This window comes from Globicephala melas, chromosome 19 (genome assembly GCF_963455315.2).
Source record: "Globicephala melas chromosome 19, mGloMel1.2, whole genome shotgun sequence".
Lineage (NCBI taxonomy): Eukaryota > Metazoa > Chordata > Mammalia > Artiodactyla > Delphinidae > Globicephala > Globicephala melas.
The window spans coordinates 20,547,761-20,566,095 of NC_083332.1; the positions used below are offsets into that span (position 1 = coordinate 20,547,761).

General features: G+C 48.5%; 1 protein-coding gene across 1 annotated transcript; it reads left to right on the forward strand.

Annotated features, from left to right (window-relative positions):
• Positions 1 to 2,164: 2,164 nt before the first annotated feature.
• C19H19orf12 (chromosome 19 C19orf12 homolog) lies at positions 2,165 to 12,153 on the forward strand. Its single transcript, XM_070044226.1, has 3 exons — positions 2,165 to 2,290; positions 6,385 to 6,554; positions 11,100 to 12,153. Exons 2-3 carry the CDS (start codon positions 6,395 to 6,397, stop codon positions 11,363 to 11,365), a joined length of 426 nt encoding a protein of 141 aa, XP_069900327.1. The 5' UTR covers positions 2,165 to 2,290; positions 6,385 to 6,394; the 3' UTR covers positions 11,366 to 12,153.
• The last annotated feature ends 6,182 nt before the right edge of the window (positions 12,154 to 18,335 follow it).

An 18,335-nucleotide genomic window follows, 5' to 3' on the forward strand; every position in this document is an offset into this window, starting at 1 on the left:
GGGTGGAATTGAATTTCCTGCCACTCTGGGCATATGAGGCTCACATTTGGGAATTTGGAGGTTCATTTTCATAACCTATGATGTAAACAAGAATGATCTAGATTCCTACACATTACCTCCTTTAATCTTCAGAACAATCCTGAGACAGGTACTATTATTACTGTCATTTCCCAAATGAGGAAACTGAGGCACAGAGAAGTTTCCCAAGGTCATCCAGCCAGACCTTAAGACTATAAGCATTATGAAGGCACTAGCTGGATGCTGGGTCAGTACACAGTCACCACACCAGGATGGAGACCCCACTGTGCACCTCATTCATGGGACCTCCTCCACTTTGCAGGAGGTCCAGCTGCCATTATGAGAATGTGGTTCCACGTGTTATATTTATGGGCTTTGGTGTGTGCATTTTATGACTTTATTCATATCAGAATGAAGTTCCCAAGTTGCTGATGGGTTGTATGTTTGCATGACTTCTTATAGTTAACCTTCTCTAGAGGGTCCCCACCTTGAAGTTTCTTTCCCTTCCAGCATCTTTCCTTCCCCACTATCCTCTCCTCCCCATCTCTGGGGAAGTGAGCAGGCCCAGTTCCTTAATGTGCCACCAGAGCGAGCTGCCTGCAGAGGAACAGGAGAATCTCACCCAGGCCCATGCCTGGAGACACCCCAGGGAGTTGGGCTATTCTTAACTTTGGTTAATTTTCACTCTTGAAAGTTACCCAAACTCATACAAAAGCTCCTATTCAGGAACGGATGGGGTTATTTCACTGTGGCCAGGGGAACTCTGGTTAATGCTTTAGGCCCTTTCTCACAATGGGGACAGAGGGGAAACAGAAGTGACAAAATGATGATAAAGAATACAAAGTTTCAGTTAACTAAGATAAATAAGTTCTAGAGATGTACCATACAGAATAGTATCTATAGCTAACAATACCATACTGTACACTAAAGTTTGCTAAGAGGGTAGATCTCATGTTAAGTATTCTTACCACATCCCCAAACACAAATCATAATAATAATAAAGGGGGCTGGACGAAACGTCCAGAGGCGATGTCTGTATTTATGGCCTTGATGGTGGTGATGGTTTCACGGGTATAAACTCATCCCTAAACTCATCAGGTTTTGTATACATTGAATACGTATAGCTTTTTGTATGTCAGTCATACCTCAGTAAACTGAGATATGTATCTATATATCTATAGTTCACAAACAAACATACCCAAAGTACTTACCCATTAAAAAAAAAGAAAAGTAACAAAATTGTTCTGGTAGTGTGAAAGAGGCTCACCCTCTGGATGCCCACAGCACCCGGGAAAGCAAGGCAGAGTGCTGGTTACAAGCAGGGGCTTTGAGGCAGGTGGAGCCAAGATGGAGTCTGGACCTTGACACTCACTGTCTTGGTGGCCTTGGGTAGATCAATCTCTCTGCGCCTTGCTGCCTCCCTTCTCCTGTCTGTAATATGGCAGTGGCAACCATGCCTATGTTGCAGGATTGCTGTCAGGATTGAGTGAGACAGTGCAAGGTAAGCCCCCAGAAGTCTTTTTCAGATTTGAGATGGTTCCAGGCCAGATCTTGTCTGGGGGGCTCGGAGGAGATGGGGGGAAGCCTTCTCCATATGCCCCCTAAAGTATCCCCTGGCCCTTCTGTTACCCACCACCCTCAGCCTTTGCACCCTCCCAAGAGCCTCCCCAACCTCAGCTTTGCCCCGAAACTGCACTTCCTCTTCCCTTGGAACCCCAGAAGCAAAGGTGGCGCTAGGCCTTTGCAAAGCCCCAGACCCAGATGCCGCCGGTACCCGCACTGCGGCCAGCTGGTGTTTGACTCTGCCCCGAATATCCACCGAATATTAATTCAGCGCCTTTACTTGTCAAGGCTGCCGTGCTCTCTCCCGCGCCGGAAATGGGGGGAAGGGAGGGGTCCTTAGGTCCTGAGCGAAGGGCCAAAGAGTCTCCCAGGAGGGCCCCGGGCTTGAGCAAGGTCCAAGGGAACCTGGACCTAAAACGGATGTGGGCGGGGTGGAAGGCAGGGGTGCGCGCGGCCTCGGGGCCCCAGCGCCCCCACTCCAGGTGCCGCATCCGGCAGGGCCGCTCCCGGAGCCGGGCCTGGGCCGAGAGCGCGGCGGCGGCTGCGGCTGCGGCGGCGGCTGCTGCTGCTGCGCGACCAGGTGGGTGGCGCCCCGGAAGGCCCAGCGCTGAAGAGCCGGAAGGCGGGAGGGTGGGGCCTGCGCGCCGGGAGGGGCGGCCTGGTGTCCCTGCGCCTGCCGGCCTGTGACCTCGCGGCGCCGCCTCCGCAGGTAAAGGGCTCCGAGCTGCTGGAGTCGGGAGGGGGAGGGGCGCCCGGAGCGGCTGGCATGCCAGCTGGTCGCGGGCCTGGCTCTCCCGTGCTGGGCGCACGCTCTTCGTGCATTCATTTTCCATATGGAGAATCGGGGTACACGGAGGGCTGTGTGTGCGTGTCACCTCCTGCAGGAACTCCTGTGTGTGCGTGTGCCCGCGCGTGTGACTTCCCGCAGGAACCGCGGTGCGTGTGGCTGGTGTTATATCCGCAGGGCGGAGCACCCTTGGCCTTGCCCTCTGGGAAGAGAATCTGGACGCTAGTTTAGAGGTGATCAGGAAGGGATGTTACTGATTTAGGGGCTGGGGGAGATTAACTTTGTGGGGACTGGTAGCTTCTTTAGCCTTTAAAACAAACAAACAAAAGAAATAGGAATATTTTGAGAGGGTGTGAAGCGACTTGCTCATGGGCCAGGTAGGTAGGTAACGTGTGCTCTGCTAGGGTCCTGCTCGGCTCTGGCCTGCGTTGCTGCAGGTGGCGGCCCCAGTGTGGCTTGTGCTTTTGATTTTTCAGGAGAAATCACAAGTCTGAGGTGTATGTGAAATCTCTTGATTTTAAAATTCTGGCAACTAATTCGTTTTTAAAAAGTCTGTGGGCTAATCTGACAATGTTTGCTGATGGGATCCAGTCTTTGCCCTGGGGCATAGAGAGGTGGAAAGACACGGTTTATAGGAGCCAGTGGGCACACTGGAGCTTTGTAAATTTCACCAGCAAAGTAGAAAGTACTGAGGATTGCAGGTGGGCAACATCACTCTGATTCTTAAGTGGCCCTGCTTTCCTAATTTTTAAAAAGAGCTGTGTGCATGGAGGTCTGTGTTAGCTCTGCAGCCTTCCTCTCCTCATCTCTCACAATCTGGTCCACCTCAGAAAGCCAGGCTATAGTCTCAGGGACAGGCTCATCTCCCTCTCCCCCAGATCCCTGCTGTAATCGGCAGACCAGCCTGGGTGCTTACACGAAACCAGGGCTTCACGTTGGCATTTGCCTTCCCTGTGGCTGGCAGATGGGCTTCCTGTGACCGGAGCCTGTTTCGTGGACAAATCTGATTCTGAAATAGGTGTGATATGGGGGGAGGCACACTCCCGCCCCATTGAGGTCTGTCCCCATCAGAGTGCTCCTGTCTCCTCCCTCCTCACCCACTTCTCTACTGCTTACAGACAAAGGCAGCTGGAGTGGGAGAAGGAGAAGCAGGACCGGCTTCCTTCCTCAATCTGGCAGCCCTGGAGAAGTTGGGAGGCTGAGCTTTTTAGCGAGGGCTCAGGAGATGGGGCTGCAAACCTTTCTTCCACAAAAAGAGTCTATTGATGCTCTAACTTCTAAAATGATTCTTACAAGGAAATTAAACCAGCATTCCCTTGGATGGAGGCAGCCACAATGCCACCTCTTTACCCATGGTGTGGAACCATTGAACCCAGCTGGAATCAGGCCACTTCCTTGCCTCCCCTCCCACACATCATGACACCTGCTGGCTCTCCAGTCCTACAGAGCTCTGGGCTTGTGCCTTGTGCTGGCCCAACTGGGCTAAGTGGAGGTTGGAAGTGGCGTTTGCACAGTGATGTCTCATTAGCCCCTGTGGGTTTCGACCTAAAGTCATTCAGAGCAGGTTGGAAACTTTTTTTGGTTTTTGTTTTGTGGGCTTTTTTAATAGACAGTAGAGGGTGAAATGGGTATATATCTATTTCCTTCCTCTTTTACATACCTTTTCTTGCTGTGCAGAAACTGTTTCAAGAATACAGATCCATAATTCTCCAGAAAACCTGTTTTAGGAGTGGCATCTGGGCAGAGTACACTGGCCTAGAAGCCAGACTTGCAGATCAAGCATGGCAAGGCTCAAGGTCTTCATGCCTCTGGGAATGGGAGGCTCATTGCAGCCTCCAGAGGGTGCTTCATCTCCCTTTTTTCAGCATAAGTGACAGATAAAAAGCTGGATATAAACCAGAGCTAAGCTAGAAGGTGACTAGATATTTTACAGGAGGATTTTTAGCTTTTTGAAAGGTTTTACCATGAAATTAATTCCTTTGGTTATCTTAATATGTACTTGAAATTAAACATTTTGTTTGCATAGCTTTACGGGACCATGGCTTTTGGGTAAATCAGGTTACTCTCTCTCCCCCCATTTCTGAGTGCAGTTCCTTCGCTGTTATTAATGCTATAATGTTATCTTGACAGTTGTGCCTGGAAAATTCTTGACCTCTGGAAGGGTGGAAGGAGGCTCTCTTGCAGGGAGGAGGAGGGGGCATGTGCTCTGTCTACACGTGGTCACCACTGGTGAGCAGAGGGACCTGGAAGCTAGCAGGCATTTTAGCAGATCCAGGACACTTGGGAGCCAGAGCAAGGACAAACACACTTGAATTCTCCTCTAGTCCCTTGGGCAACCCTGCAGGACTGCCCCTCCACTGCCTCTCACACCCCTGGTGAACAGACACATCTGGCGGATGCCTCTTTGCATTTCTGAACTCAAGGACTGAGTAACAGACGTCAAACATCTTGAGTCATGCTCTCATAGACTCTTGCTGTCCAAAGTGAGGGCAGAAGATCACCTGAGGGTGCTTGTAAATACAGAATCTCACCCTGCCCATAGGGGCCGTGTTTAACAAGATCTTCAGTGACTCCTATGCACTGGTGGAGAATCACTGATGTCAAGAATATAAAAGGAAAAGAGGGGAAATTTACAGGGGCTGGAGCACAGGATCCCTCTTACCTCTCCTGGGACTACAAAGACGTTCTGACTGGTGATACAGGAGATCCATAGATTTATTCTAAGGGCTGAGAATTCTCTCTCGGGATTGGGAGGATAATTTTACATTAGAGACTAATTCTGGATTATCCTTGGGTTTAAAAAAAAACCCTCATATATCCAAAAGATATTTAGTAATAGAGTCTGCTCCAAACTTCCACAGTCGAGTTCCTTTAGTGAATGTTTGCATGTCTCAGCCTTAAATGAAAAGGGGAGTGTTGGTGAGAAAGGAAAGTGCCCACCGAGCCTTGGGTCTAGCCGAAGCTGGAAGGAGAATCACCTGCTCATTGCTGCTTTGATTTTACTTCCTATCCTGCCAGGTGGCCCATCAGTGCCAAAGCTCTCCATTCCCACCAGCCTTGGGGCGGAGCCTGACCTGCCCGCACCCTTGCCCCTGCCTGTCCTTTTCCTGCTAGTGTGGCAAACAGTTTCCTGACCCCAGAGGATTGTTCTAAAGGTCATTGTTCCAAAGTACACCCATCCATCTGTCATCTGTCCATCCATATGCAAACCCCTGGAATTCTTTGATTTCTTTTATTCTCTGGTTGTTTCATCTTACTACATCATCCTGTCCTTGCCTTTGATGTCTCATAAGTAGAACTGGATTGACTCTATGAGTGGTTGCTTATAGAAGCCAGTGGTGTATGTTAGGAACCAAACGTTTATTTAGAGCCATCATGTCTGAGAGTCTGCAGTGTTCCAGACTCGCTCCAGGCACTTTGCTTCCATTCTACTTACACTTTGCAAGAATCCAGCCTATAGGTGGTTTATCTCCATCTTACAGGTGAAGAATCTGCCATTCTGCTCAGGGTCATCCGGTGGGTGAAGGCTGTGCGGTTGCAGAGTCCTGTGCTTTCCCCTTCTCTGGCTTGGCGTGGGCAGAGATGCCCTGTCACACAGGAGACGACCAGGGGCTGGGACTTTGTGCACTCGGCCAAGGTTTGTGCTCGGGGATTGCCTGAGCCAGCTGCAAGGCCCTGATGCAAGAGAGCTCAGACTTGCCTCACTCGTGATGAACTGGTGGAACATGTGGCCAGCGTTGCTCCTTAACCTGTTGTAAATCAGAAGTTAATCAGAGGGCAGAGAAGACCTTTCATCCACCCTGCTGATTCAGTCTGCTTATTAACTGAAAGCTGCCCTGCTTTCTCTTTGGCAAAGGACTTGGCACATGACTGGGGAGTGCTGTCATCGTGCATACAGCAGAGGTACTGTTCTGTACCAAAAATGGGGAACCTTCCTTAAAACTTTAGGAAGAGCAACATTTGGGTAGAAATATGCTTCACTCATTAAAACTCTCCTTTGGAATGCTTCCTTCGAGGTCTGCTGCAATGCCCGTCGCGGTGGAGGACATCATGAGGCTGCTGTGCTCCGTCTCTGAGGAGAGGAAAATGAGGGCGGCCGTCAGGCACTCCGGGAGGGGCGCCCTGGTCACGGGGGCCGTGGCCTTCGTTGGTGGTTTGGTGGGCGGCCCACCAGGACTAGCCGTTGGTAAGTGCAAGTGCCTCACAGGGACAGTGCAGTTGTTGGGAAAAAAAGACCTTTGAAACCTCAGAGACCTCATAAAAGCCTCTGTCCTGTGTGAGAAGTTTGTTGAGTTGAGGTTGCTTCTGTGAAATGATCTTTGGGTACATAAGTCGTCCTGTTAAAAACACAAGCTTCTGTGTGAATGTCTCAGAAGTGCAGGGCTCTCTCAGATGGCATCTGTCATGCAGACCTGGAGGACACCTTTCCCCCCAGGGATGTGTCCTAGAGTCTGAAGATTTCGGGGTGTCCTGGGTCCCTTGGACAGTCTCCCTCCCCCCATCACCATTACACATCCAGAGAGGAAGCTGAGATTTGCCAGGCACCTACTGGGGGCCGATGCTGTAGAGCCACTTTACATAAGCTCGTTCCCAGAGCGCTTCCCCATTCTGAAAGCAAGCAGTCCAACGCAGGAAAAGCAATAAGCTAACTCGTGGAGTGATCACCCCTGTCCCCTTCTTTTACCACCTGCTTCTGTTTGGGAACCCGTTTCTGGCAATAAATGAAACTTTGGCTGATTTTCCCATCATTCATTGTTGCTAGAATGAAGTTGCTTCCTTTGGATTATGAACCGGAAGAATTCCTCTGTGGCCCAAACCACAGGGCTAGGGGTGGTGTCAGAGAGCTGGCTGCTGTCCAGGTCTGACTTGAGGAGGGGCCAGATAAGGCCTCCCTCGAGGTGCCTCAGATGGACCCTGCAACACAGGGGCATCGGCTCAAGGCATGGTCTGCTGCATTGGGCTCAGTAAATATTTACTGAATGCCTCCTCTGTGCCAGGCAGCCTGTGGTGGGATACAGGGCCTGGGAAAGCTCACAGTCTGGTGGAAGTCCTTTCTGTATGGCTTGCAGTCTTCACATGAATACAGGCTGGAGAGGTGACTGCTTTTCTGCTGAGGTTGGTTTCTGTGTCCCAGCTCACCAGTAAGGCTTCCTGCTCTGTTCTTCCCTCTGGTAGCAGGATTGACATTCAAGGACACTGTATTAAGCTGAGCCCACACCGGGGAGAAAAATCAGCCTGTGGGTGGCCCCAGACCTTCTATCTATGCATTTCCATTTCCAGACTCTGTGAATTAGTGAGTCTTGACTTCAGCTTCTTGCCATCCAGGAAGTAGCCCGTGAGGGAGGAGACAAGGCCATTTCCTTCTTCCTCAGTGACATCCTATATCTTTGTCCCACCCCATCTAATGTGCTCAGGGAAGGCTAGCTGGGATCATTTATCATATAGCTGTGCCCAAATGCCATTTTGGGAGGACATATTTTATTCAGATTGAGTAAAAGCTGGTAGAGAACAGGATGTCTGCAAAGAGAACCCCAGGGATTCGCTACTTGCAGCCCCTGGTCATGGGCAGGAGCATCATTTTACCCAGAAAACAAAGGAATTTTTTCTTCTCCAAAGAGTTGGTAATTTTCTGGTCGATATTTCCTGGCGACTTTTTGCATTAAGTGCTGCTCTAAATCAAATATTGATGTTCTCACAAAGGTTTAGTGCAGATGAGTGCAACTCTTATCAGCTCTTAAGTGTTTCACTGGTGTCATGGGGAAAAGTTCAGTAAAACTTGTAAATGACTGGCCCTCCCTCCCTAGAATGCTCCTTATTTTCAGACTGGGGGGAAGCTGTCTAAGGGCAGTGTTCAGCCTCTAGGACATGAGGCTGGCTGGTCCCCAGAGAAGGTGTGTGCTACCAGGTGCCTCCATACTTGGTTTCCTGAGACAGTGCAAGATTTACTTACTGTTGGGTGAGTCCAGCTTGCAAATGGGTTCTCTGTGGCCTGGGCTGCATTCTTTTAGATAAACTTTTTATTTTGGAATAATATTAGATTTACAGAGAAGTTGCAAAGATAATGCTGAGAATTCCCATATATCTCTCACCCAGTTTCAGTTCCTATATTACCAAGGCACACTTGTCAAAACTAAGAAACCAACACTAACATTACTATTAACTATTCTTCAGACTATATTTGGATTTTATCAGTTTCTACATCCATGATCTTTTTCTGTCCCAGACCCAGCACAAGACAGCACATTGCACTTAATTGTCATGTCTCTTCAGTCTCCCCAGTCTTGTTTTTTTTACCCCACTTTTTTTGATTCTTTTCCCATATAGTACATTACAGAGTATTGAGTAGAGTATCCGTGTGCTATGTCCTTATTAGTTTTCTGTTTTATATATACTAGTGTGTATATGTCAATCCCAGTCTTCCAGTTTATCCCTCCCCCTTACCCCCTGGTAACCATAAGTTTGTTTTCTACATCTGTAACTCTTTCTGTTTCGTAGATAAATTCATTTGTACCTTTTTTTAGATTCCACATATAAGTGATATCATATGATATTTGTCTTTGTTTGACTTACTTTACTCAGTATGACAATCTCTAGGTCCATCCATGTTGCTGCAAATGGCATTATTTCATTCTTTTTTATGGCTGAGTAATATTCCATTGTATATATGTACCACATCTTCTTTATCCATTCCTCCGTCGATGGACATTTAGGTTGCTTCCATGTCCTGGTTATTGTAAATAGTACTGCAATGAACATTGGGGTGCATGTATCTTTTTGAATTATGGTTTTCTCCGGATATATGCCCAGGAGTGGGATTGCTGGATCATTTGGTAGCTCTATTTTTAGTTTTTTAAGGAACCTCCATACTCTTCTCCATAGTGGCTGTACCAGTTTACGTTCCCACCAACAGTGCATGAGGGTTCCCTTTTCTCTACACCCTGTCCAGCTATTATTGTTTGTAGATTTCTTGATGATGGCCATTCTGACTGGTGTGAGGTGGTACCTCACTGTAGTTTTGATTTGCATTTCTCTAATGATTAGTGATGTTGAGCATCTTTTAATGTGCTTTTTAGCCATCTGTATATCTTCTTTGGAGAAATGTCTATTTAGATCTTCCACTCATTTTTGAATTGGGTTGTTTCTTTTTTTGATGTTCAGCTGCATGAGTGGTTTGTATATTTTGGAGATTAATCCCATGTCGGTTGCTTCATTTGCAAATATTTTCTCCCATTCTGAGGGTTTCTCTCATCTTGTTTTTTACCACTTTGATACTTTTGAGGAGTACTGGTCAGGTATTTTGGAGAGCTCCTCTCAGTTTGGGTTTGCCTGATGTCTTTCTCACGAGTAGACTGTGGTTACGGATCTTTGGAAAGAATACCGTGGAGGTGCAGTATTGTCACACATTTCAGGGACATATGACACCCAGAGGACCTCCCTTGTGATGCTCACCTTGATCACCTGGCTAAGGTCATGTCGCCAGGTTTCTCCACTGCAAAGTTACTGTTTCCCCTTTCCATACTCTACTCTTTTAAAGAAAGTCACCAAATCCAGCTGGGCTGCGTCTTTTCAATATCTGATTGCCGATATTTAAAAATCAGGGCTTCCATGGTGGCGCAGTGGTTGAGAGTCCGCCTGCCAATGCAGGGGACACGGGTTCGTGCCCCGGTCCGGGAAGACCCCACATGCCGCAGAGCGGCTGGGCCCGTGAGCCATGGCCGCTGAGCCTGTGCATCTGGAGCCTGTGCTGTGCAACGGGAGAGGCCACAACAGTGAGAGGCCCGCGTACCACAAAAAATAAATAAATAAATAAAAATCATAAGACTTTTAAAAGATACATACTTGGTATTCCATGTGGCAGCAATTGGCTGGCGTAGGGTAGCCATGTCTCCTTTAGACAGCGACCTGTCTCTCCAGGTCACCACAGTCCCACTCAGCTCGCTTCACTCCTTTCAGCTACCTGCCTGACCCCTGCAGGCACTTGAGTTTGAGACCCCTGCTCTAGGACATCTTCCTGTAGCAGACTGCACCTGACCTGGTTAAATAGAACTTTCCATTGATACAAGGTCTTCAAATTCCAAAATAGTGTGCTTTAACTTTGATAATAATAAATTGACATTTAAAAATAATGTTTGTGCCCTTTTGGGGTAGCAGAAAGAGAAGTAGTTGAATACATTAAATTTGTTATTTATCATCATACAACTTTGGAGGGGTTGTATGAAAAACATTGTTTCAAGAGGAAATACCTCCTCATCTGTCTGCAGGGTCCTTTATAACCACGTGGTTCCACTGGAAATTTCAAAGTTCAGAGCTAAGACTCATATTAGCCATCCAGCCTCACCACTGAGATGGTTCTCCCTGAAAATGCATTTGCTTCTCAGCCCTGTTCTTTGAGATGAGAGAGATTTTTATGAGAAGCATGGAAACCTTCCGCCCACGAAGAGGATTTTAGTTAGCACAGCTCTCAGGAGGGGAGATGCTTTGTGTTGCACTGTGAGCGCAGAGCTTAGGGGAGGGCATGTTTGGGTGTCAATTATCTGAGCCAAATCGACCAAAGGCCACGTCAACCTTTGCCCTCTGCCCTCCTGGCGGAGCAGGCATGAAGCCAAGCCCATTCTGACCTGCTCATGAATGTGCCCACTCGTCACAACGGTAGATGTGAACTCAGCGAGAACCTGTGACTATCGTTTATGAATATAAATGACCGACTAATTGAGTCCTTCCTGTTTTCTAGGGGGGGCCGTCGGGGGTTTGTTAGGCGCGTGGATGACAAGTGGACAGTTTAAGCCAGTTCCTCAGATCATAATGGAGCTGCCACCTGCCGAGCAGCAGAAGCTCTTTAACGAAGCCACTGCCATCGTCAGGCACCTGCAATGGACGGACGCCGTGCAGCTGACCATGCTGGTCATGGGCAGTGAGGCCCTGCAGCAGCAGCTGCTGGCGATGCTGGCCAACTACGTCACCAAGGAGCTCCGGGCGGAAGTGCAGTACGACGACTAGGCCTCTGCTCCAGGAAGCGGGGTCCATTTAGATGATTCCCCCCGACTCATGGAAGGTGACTGGGGAGCTGCAGGAAGCCCCACATCATCAGAATATTACCCTAAACTGTAGCAAAATCTCCTGCTGGAGAGGCTGGGGCTGTGCCGTTCTGGAATTATTTGAGAAGATGCCGTGTTTTGTGGCTGTGTGCACCTGTGTGCCGTGACAACCCTTCAGCTAGGAAGCTGGTGAACAGTAAAGCCGTGACTGCTGCCACGTAGTGGCAGTTTTCTGAATCTACTCTCACTCACACAGAAGCTGGAAGAAGGTCTTCACGTTCAGCCTTCTCATCTCATCATGTGAAGATGACGCCTGTCCAGGCAGCCGTTGCAGGACCAGCCTTCCTTTGGGACCTTGGGGCTGTCCCCTGCTGGAATCATGTTTACCTCTTGAATGCCCCTTCCTCACCCAGTGACTTGTGAGTGGTCTCAGGGAGGGGGCAGTCGGCCTGCTGAGTGAAGCCACAAACGTCAGTGGCACCCAGCCCCTCCCCCAGTAGCTGCCCGACTGGGCTCTCACCCTCCCAGGGGCTTGCTTTCCCCATCTGAAAAGTCATAGTAGTTCCTGAGTTCTGTTTTTTAAATTAAATATTTTCAGTAAATTATTGCTCTTTCTGAAGTGGTAGAATCATAAACTTTCTCTAAGAAATGAGTCCACCCTAAGTTTCCCCTAATATTGTTTTTGCTTTGCTTTCAGAACCACAGTTTGACAAGTGTCATCAAACTACAATAAATGTTTTCTGAACAGTCCTTTTCTCCACCCATTTGTATGAAGTATCTCTGACATTTGAAGCTGTACACATGGAGCACAAGGGAAGGGAAGGTGTCAGATTTGTGACTTTAAAGAAGGAATGAAAGCCCTGGATTCCAGGGCCTGTGACCTGACTTTCCAGGCTGCTGTGGTGCCCTGTGCTGCTTGTGAGCACACACTGCCCCGAGCCTCCCTGGCAGCCACAGGATGTCCCTTGGGTCCCAGGGGCCTGGAAGGAAGCTGCACTGTCCTCCCTGCTGAGCAGAGTCAGTATCCCGCACCTCTGTGTGTGTAAAGAAAACTTCAGGGCAAATTAGAACCCAGGGTGATTAAGGAAGGATCAAGCTTTTATCTCAGAAAAGTTGCTCTTTTTTTTAAAATAAATTTATTTATTTATTTTTGGCTGTGTTGGGTCTTCGTTGCTGCGCGCGGGCTTCTCACTGCGGTGGCTTCTCTTATTGCGGAGCACAGGCTCTAAGCACGCGGGCTTCAGTAGTTGTGGCTCGCTGGCTTCAGTAGTTGTGGCTCGCGGGCTCTAGAGCGCAGGCTCGGTAGCTGTGGTGCACGGGCTTAGCTGCTGCACGGCATGTGGGATCTTCCCGGACCAGGGATCAAACCCATGTCCTCTGCACTGGCAGGCGGGTTCTTAACCACTGGGCCACCAGGGAAGCCCAGAAAAGCTGCTCTTTATCTGGCCTTATCTAGCACACATCAGGTGCCCTTTACAGGCCACACTCCTGGGGTTGATGAAGCCACTTTGGACATTTGCACTGTTTGGGTTGATGGGGGGCAGGGTGGGGTCCTTTTAGATGATTATCCTGACTCATAGAAGGTGACTGGGTAGTTATGGGGGGCCCCACCAATTCAACTCGTGTGTTGGGTCCTACTCTGCCAGGCCCAGGGGACACAGGTGGTCCCAGCTCAGAGGTCCTGCACCAGTGTCCCCTGGAGTCCCTTCCCTGGCCTGCCTACCTTTACCCTTGGGAAAACCACTCTCGGGAGGAGATGGCCTGACTCCTGACCAATTTGGGGTCAAATGAAGCAGGCCTTACAGAATAAAGTCACTGGCCTAGCCAGGTCCTGGGTGACTTACGGTAGACTTTGGGCCCAAGAGGAGTCCAGGCCTTGCGTCTCATCTCCCTCAGGAGCTGAAAGCACTTTCCTTGCTTTCCCCTCACACTCTACTCCCAGCAACTGTGGCTTTAGTATTTCTGCATCTTCTTTGAAATTTTTTCATTTATTTATTTTTGAATAGGTAATACAAGCCTGGTACAAAACTTAGAAGACATCAGAAGATACAAATGGAAAAGGAAGGCGTCCTCCTATACTGACCCCTGCTCCAGCCCCCTTTCCAGATACAGCCACTATACCAATTTCTTATATATTCCTTTAACTCTGTTTTTAGATAGTCATTGAATGAATAGTATTCTTTTCTTTTATTTGTCAGTGTTCATTGCTGAAAACAGAAAAATCCAGAAAAGTATAATGAAATAAGAACCATTAAAAGTATCACCACCCATGGGACTTCCCTGGTGGTCCAGTGGTAAAGAATCCACCTTCCAATGCAGGAGATGAGGGTTTGATCCCTGGTCGGGGAACTAAGATCCCACATGCCTCCAGGCAACTAAACCTGTGTGCCACAACTAGTGAGCCCGCGCATCTCAACTAGAGAGCCCACGCGCCCTGGAGTCTGCACGCCACAACTAGAAAGAGAGAAAACCCACACGCCACAACTAGAGAGAAGCCCGCCTGCCACAACGAAGAGCCCACGCACTGCAACGAAAGATCCCGCGTGGCACAACTAAGACCCAGCACAGCCAAAAAAAAAAAAGTGTCACCACCTAGAAAGCCACTGTTAACAAATTTGGCTTATTTTGTGCAAACCTTTTAATGCTATGTATGTGTATTTCTAACATATTTGCATCTTTACTGTTTAGACCTTTTTGAACACTCTTACCAATTAACATTAAATAACATTTGTGATGTATTTTGAAATCTCTTGTAAACATGTGTAATGGCTTTATAATATTCCACTGCACTAAACCATATATACATACCTGCTGTAGTGTCCTTTCTAGGTTTTTACTATTATAGTGCTGCATTTTTGTGAACGTTTTTGTGTGCATATGTTATGCACACAGAATATGTTCATATTTTCGATTATGATAGTCTGTAAGATAGATTCCTCAACGTGAAATTGCTGGATTAAAAAGTATGTAATATTTTTTAAGGCTGTCGTTCTGTTCGGTCAAAATTCTTTCCAGAGGGGCAGTATCAATCATTTGCTCTCCCAGCAACAGGTTTTGGGGGTGCACATCTCATCACATCCTCACCAAGAAATAGAATGAGAGTGTCTTAAAGCTCTATTAATTTAATGGGTGATTACTGACATCTTGGTTCGAGTCATTTATCTTTGGATTATGAGTGGGGTTGACAAGGCCAGGGTGACCACCTGGCGGCCACCTACCCAGGCGGTGCTGAGAGCCCCTGGGCCCCCATGGCCCAGGCCTAGCAGAGAGTGAGGGGGCCCTGGCCTGAGCAGAGGGCTGGCGGGGCGGTGGTGGCTTGTGGCCGGGAAGCAGCAGGGGAATGCCAGCAGCGGGAGCCTAAGGAGGCAGCTGAGGAGGAAGCCTTGGTGGGGGACCCAGTAATTATACAAAGAAACCTTCTGCTCTGGGCCGGTTATTAACCTGCTTCGGTGTTGACGCGACAGTGCCGAGTGAGATTTTTCCAGGCAGATGGTGTATATTTAGCTAGAACGAACTTTTCTATTTTTCTGGTTTTTGGAAGCAGACACCGGGGTGTGTTGCAATGCGGGAGGACTGGGGCTCAGGGTGTGGAGGAAGGGTCCTCTCCCCGTTACTTATTGAGAGGTGCCACCTAGTGGGGAAGCGGGTGCATCCTTTCTCTTCTTCCCTCTGGGCCGGGCCTGTTGAGCCTTCTCTGAGTCTCCACCCAGGCCAGGATGTGGCTCCACAAGGATGATGTTTTGTGAGTTCCCCTTGGGAGGGGGCTGGGGCCTTCCTGAGATTTTTTCTTTTTTTTTTTTTGCAGTACGCGGGCCTCTCACTGTTGTGGCCTCTCCCGTCGTGGAGCACAGGCTCCGGACGCGCAGGCTCAGCGGCCATGGCTCACGGGCCCAGCCGCTCTGCGGCATGTGGGATCTTCCCAGACCAGGGCATGAACCCGTGTCCCCTGCATTGGCAGGCGGACTCCCAACCACTGCGCCACCAGGGAAGCCCTTTCCTGAGGTTTTAATAAGCTATGAACAGAACATCAGCCATGTCTGCTGCAACCTTTTTGTATATAAACCAGAATGTCTCTCAGTCCTGAACAATCAACATATGGCAGTTAAGCAATGCCAGGATTCATCTAAACCACACAGGGAAGAAGGACTGTCTGATATATTTTCAGTTTGTTGGGAGGAGATAAATGGCTTTATTCGCTGGAGGTGGCATCTTGGACCATTATGATGACAGCGGGTCAGGAGGCAAAGCTTGGGCCTGGCCGGCTGCATCGCAGCCTTGGGGCTGCTAAGGTACCCCAAATGCTGGCAAATAGAGGAAGTTAAAAAACGTTTTTCTAAATTATTGAGCTGGAGGCTATTTAATTTTTGTGGGTTTTAAGGGGAGGACTTTACTCGTTCTCATTTGCAGTTGAACAAATGAAAGGATAGTATCTAGGAGTTATCTGTTATACACCAATTAATTAGTATTAATGAATACACATGATCAAACGCAAAGCTGGCAGGGCTGTGGGAAACCAATGTATACACATACAGACACTCCACTGGAGAAAATACATAGTGATACAGTCTTTTGGGAGAGTGATTTAAAGGAAAAAAGTCGCAGGAACCATAAAATTGTATATACTTTCCAGCCAACCAATTTCACTTCGGGGAAAATATTACAATAAAATAATTCAAACAGAAAAAAGATAAAGCTATTCATAGCACTGCTGTTTATGACGGCAGGAAAAAAAGGGAAACAATTCTGATGTTGAACAACAGGGAAATAGTTAAACTGTGTATGTGGGCAATGTAATGGAATACTAACAGCCAATTTTAATAAGTAGTAAATGGGGGTGGATGGATGAAAGTCAGTGGAATTGCTCCATGCGCATGATTTGCCTTACAGCAACTTCATACTTATGTGCTTGGGGGGAATAAAGAAAAAGACAAGCTGTAACTAGTGCTGGTGACCCCAAGGGCTTCCAATGCCCCAAGGGTGTGGCTCAGGGGAAGCGGCACAGGTGGATGAGAATCTCAGAGTGTGGGCATCTTGTGCCTGAGGGGATTCTAGTGTTTTAAAATGTGAATTACTTACCTACCCGCAAACCAGGCAAGAACCAGCCTGGTCCCCAGCTCCCTGGGGCTGCTCCTCCCAGGAACTGTTCAAGGCCACATCACGAGCGGCGGCCTCACAAGCTTGCCCCTACAGAGGCGAGGTCCCACTGCAGCGCAGGGTTCCAAAGCACAGCTCTTAGGGGTGTTACATGTGCCGCCTGACCAAGGCAGGAGGGCCAGCCATGCTGGGAGCTGTTTGGATACAGGGTCTTCTCTCTAAGGTCTGTCCAACAGAAATATAATACAAGCCACAAACACAATTTTAGATTTTCTAGTAACCTCATTTTTTAAAAGTAAAAAATAAATTTAATAGTATACTTTAACCCAACATAGCCAACATATATTATCATTTCAACATGTAATCAATAGAAAAGAGTATTGAGATATTTTCCAAATTTTTATATTATCTCTTCGAAACTCAGTGTATATGTCACAATTACAGCACATCTCAAATCTGACTAGCCACATGTTAAGCCATGTGTGGCCAGTGGCTACCACGTCAGGCATCACCACTCTGTAAGATACATAACAGAAGACATAAAGATGAAAGATTTTTCTTTTCCCCTTAGGTTGCCAGTGATATAGACATGTCCCTCTAAGGACCAGGAACCTCTTTCTGTCACTTCTCTGTTCTGAAGTTCAGCATCTGGGCTTGTTTGTGGTCCTTGTTAGAGGTCAAGGTCAGGTTGGATGGTGCTATGGACTGAACTGTTTCTCCCCCAAATTCATATGCAGAAGCCCTAACCCCCAATGTGACAGCATTTGGAGATGGAGCCTTTGGAAGGTAATTAGAGTTAGGTGAGGCCATGGTGTGGGGACCCCCATCCCCACAATGGGATTAGTGCCCTTGCGAGAAGGAACACCAGAGAGCTCCCTCTCTCTCTGTCTCTCTCTCTGCCATGTGAAGACAGGGAGGAGAAGGCCGTTGGCAAGCCAAGAGCCCTCACCAGAACCCAGCCATGCCAGCACCCTGATCTTGGACTTCCAGCCTCCACAACTGCGAGCGATACATGTCCATGGTTAGGCTGCCAGTCTGCAGCGCTTTGTTATGGCAGCCTGAGCAGACTGCGGCAGGTGGGAAGCTGGGAGGGGGAGGCTTACTGGGGACCTCCCAGATCCCTGTTCTCTAACCTGATTTAGGGGCAACAGCATTTTCTCCCTGCCTTAAGATGACAACTTGACCTGGTGCGTGGGTGAAGACCCTCCTGGATGAACATCCTCAGCACTAAGAACCAGCCTTGTCCTTCTGTCCCAGGCACAGGTGGCCCTCAGAGGCCTTGGAGAATGACACCCCTTAATCTCTACCCCCTTTCTGCCTGCACCTGCCAAGCTGAGTGTGGCTAAAGAAAACACCTGTCCACAATGACTGGCCTCACTCAGCACCGCTGTGTTTTCCTAGTTCACTTCCTCTCCCACTGCCTCTCCTCTCCTCAGCTCCCAACCCTTCCTCCTCTGTCTTCCCTCAGGTCATGACCTTCGTTCCCTGAGAAAAGGAATTAACTGGAAGAGAATGTTCACTCCCTATATCTGTGCCCATCTTTCCTCCTGGTATTATGAACCGCCCTTGCTCTTGACTCAGGCCAGCCCCTCCACTGGACACCAGATCCCACCCCCTCCCTCCTGAGGACACTGCTCCAGTCATTTTCCCCCTTCCCCCTCATCGCCACGTCCCCCGCTGCACAGACCTGTCCCATCAGCGTGCACATGTGCATGATTTCTCCCATATTAAAAAAACAAAAATTTCAGCAAGGGTACCAGGAAAATTCAGTGGGGAAGAATTGTCCTTTCAACAAATGGTTCTGGAACAACACGTAAAAAAAATGAAGTTGGATGACC

Bases quoted from the DNA above. Each gene is read 5' to 3' on its own strand.
- C19H19orf12 (XM_070044226.1), top strand. From the start codon at position 6,395: ATGCCCGTCGCGGTGGAGGACATCATGAGGCTGCTGTGCTCCGTCTCT. The intron at 6,555-11,099 runs GTAAGTGCAAGT...CCTGTTTTCTAG, and splicing joins CCCACCAGGACTAGCCGTTG to GGGGGGCCGTCGGGGGTTTG.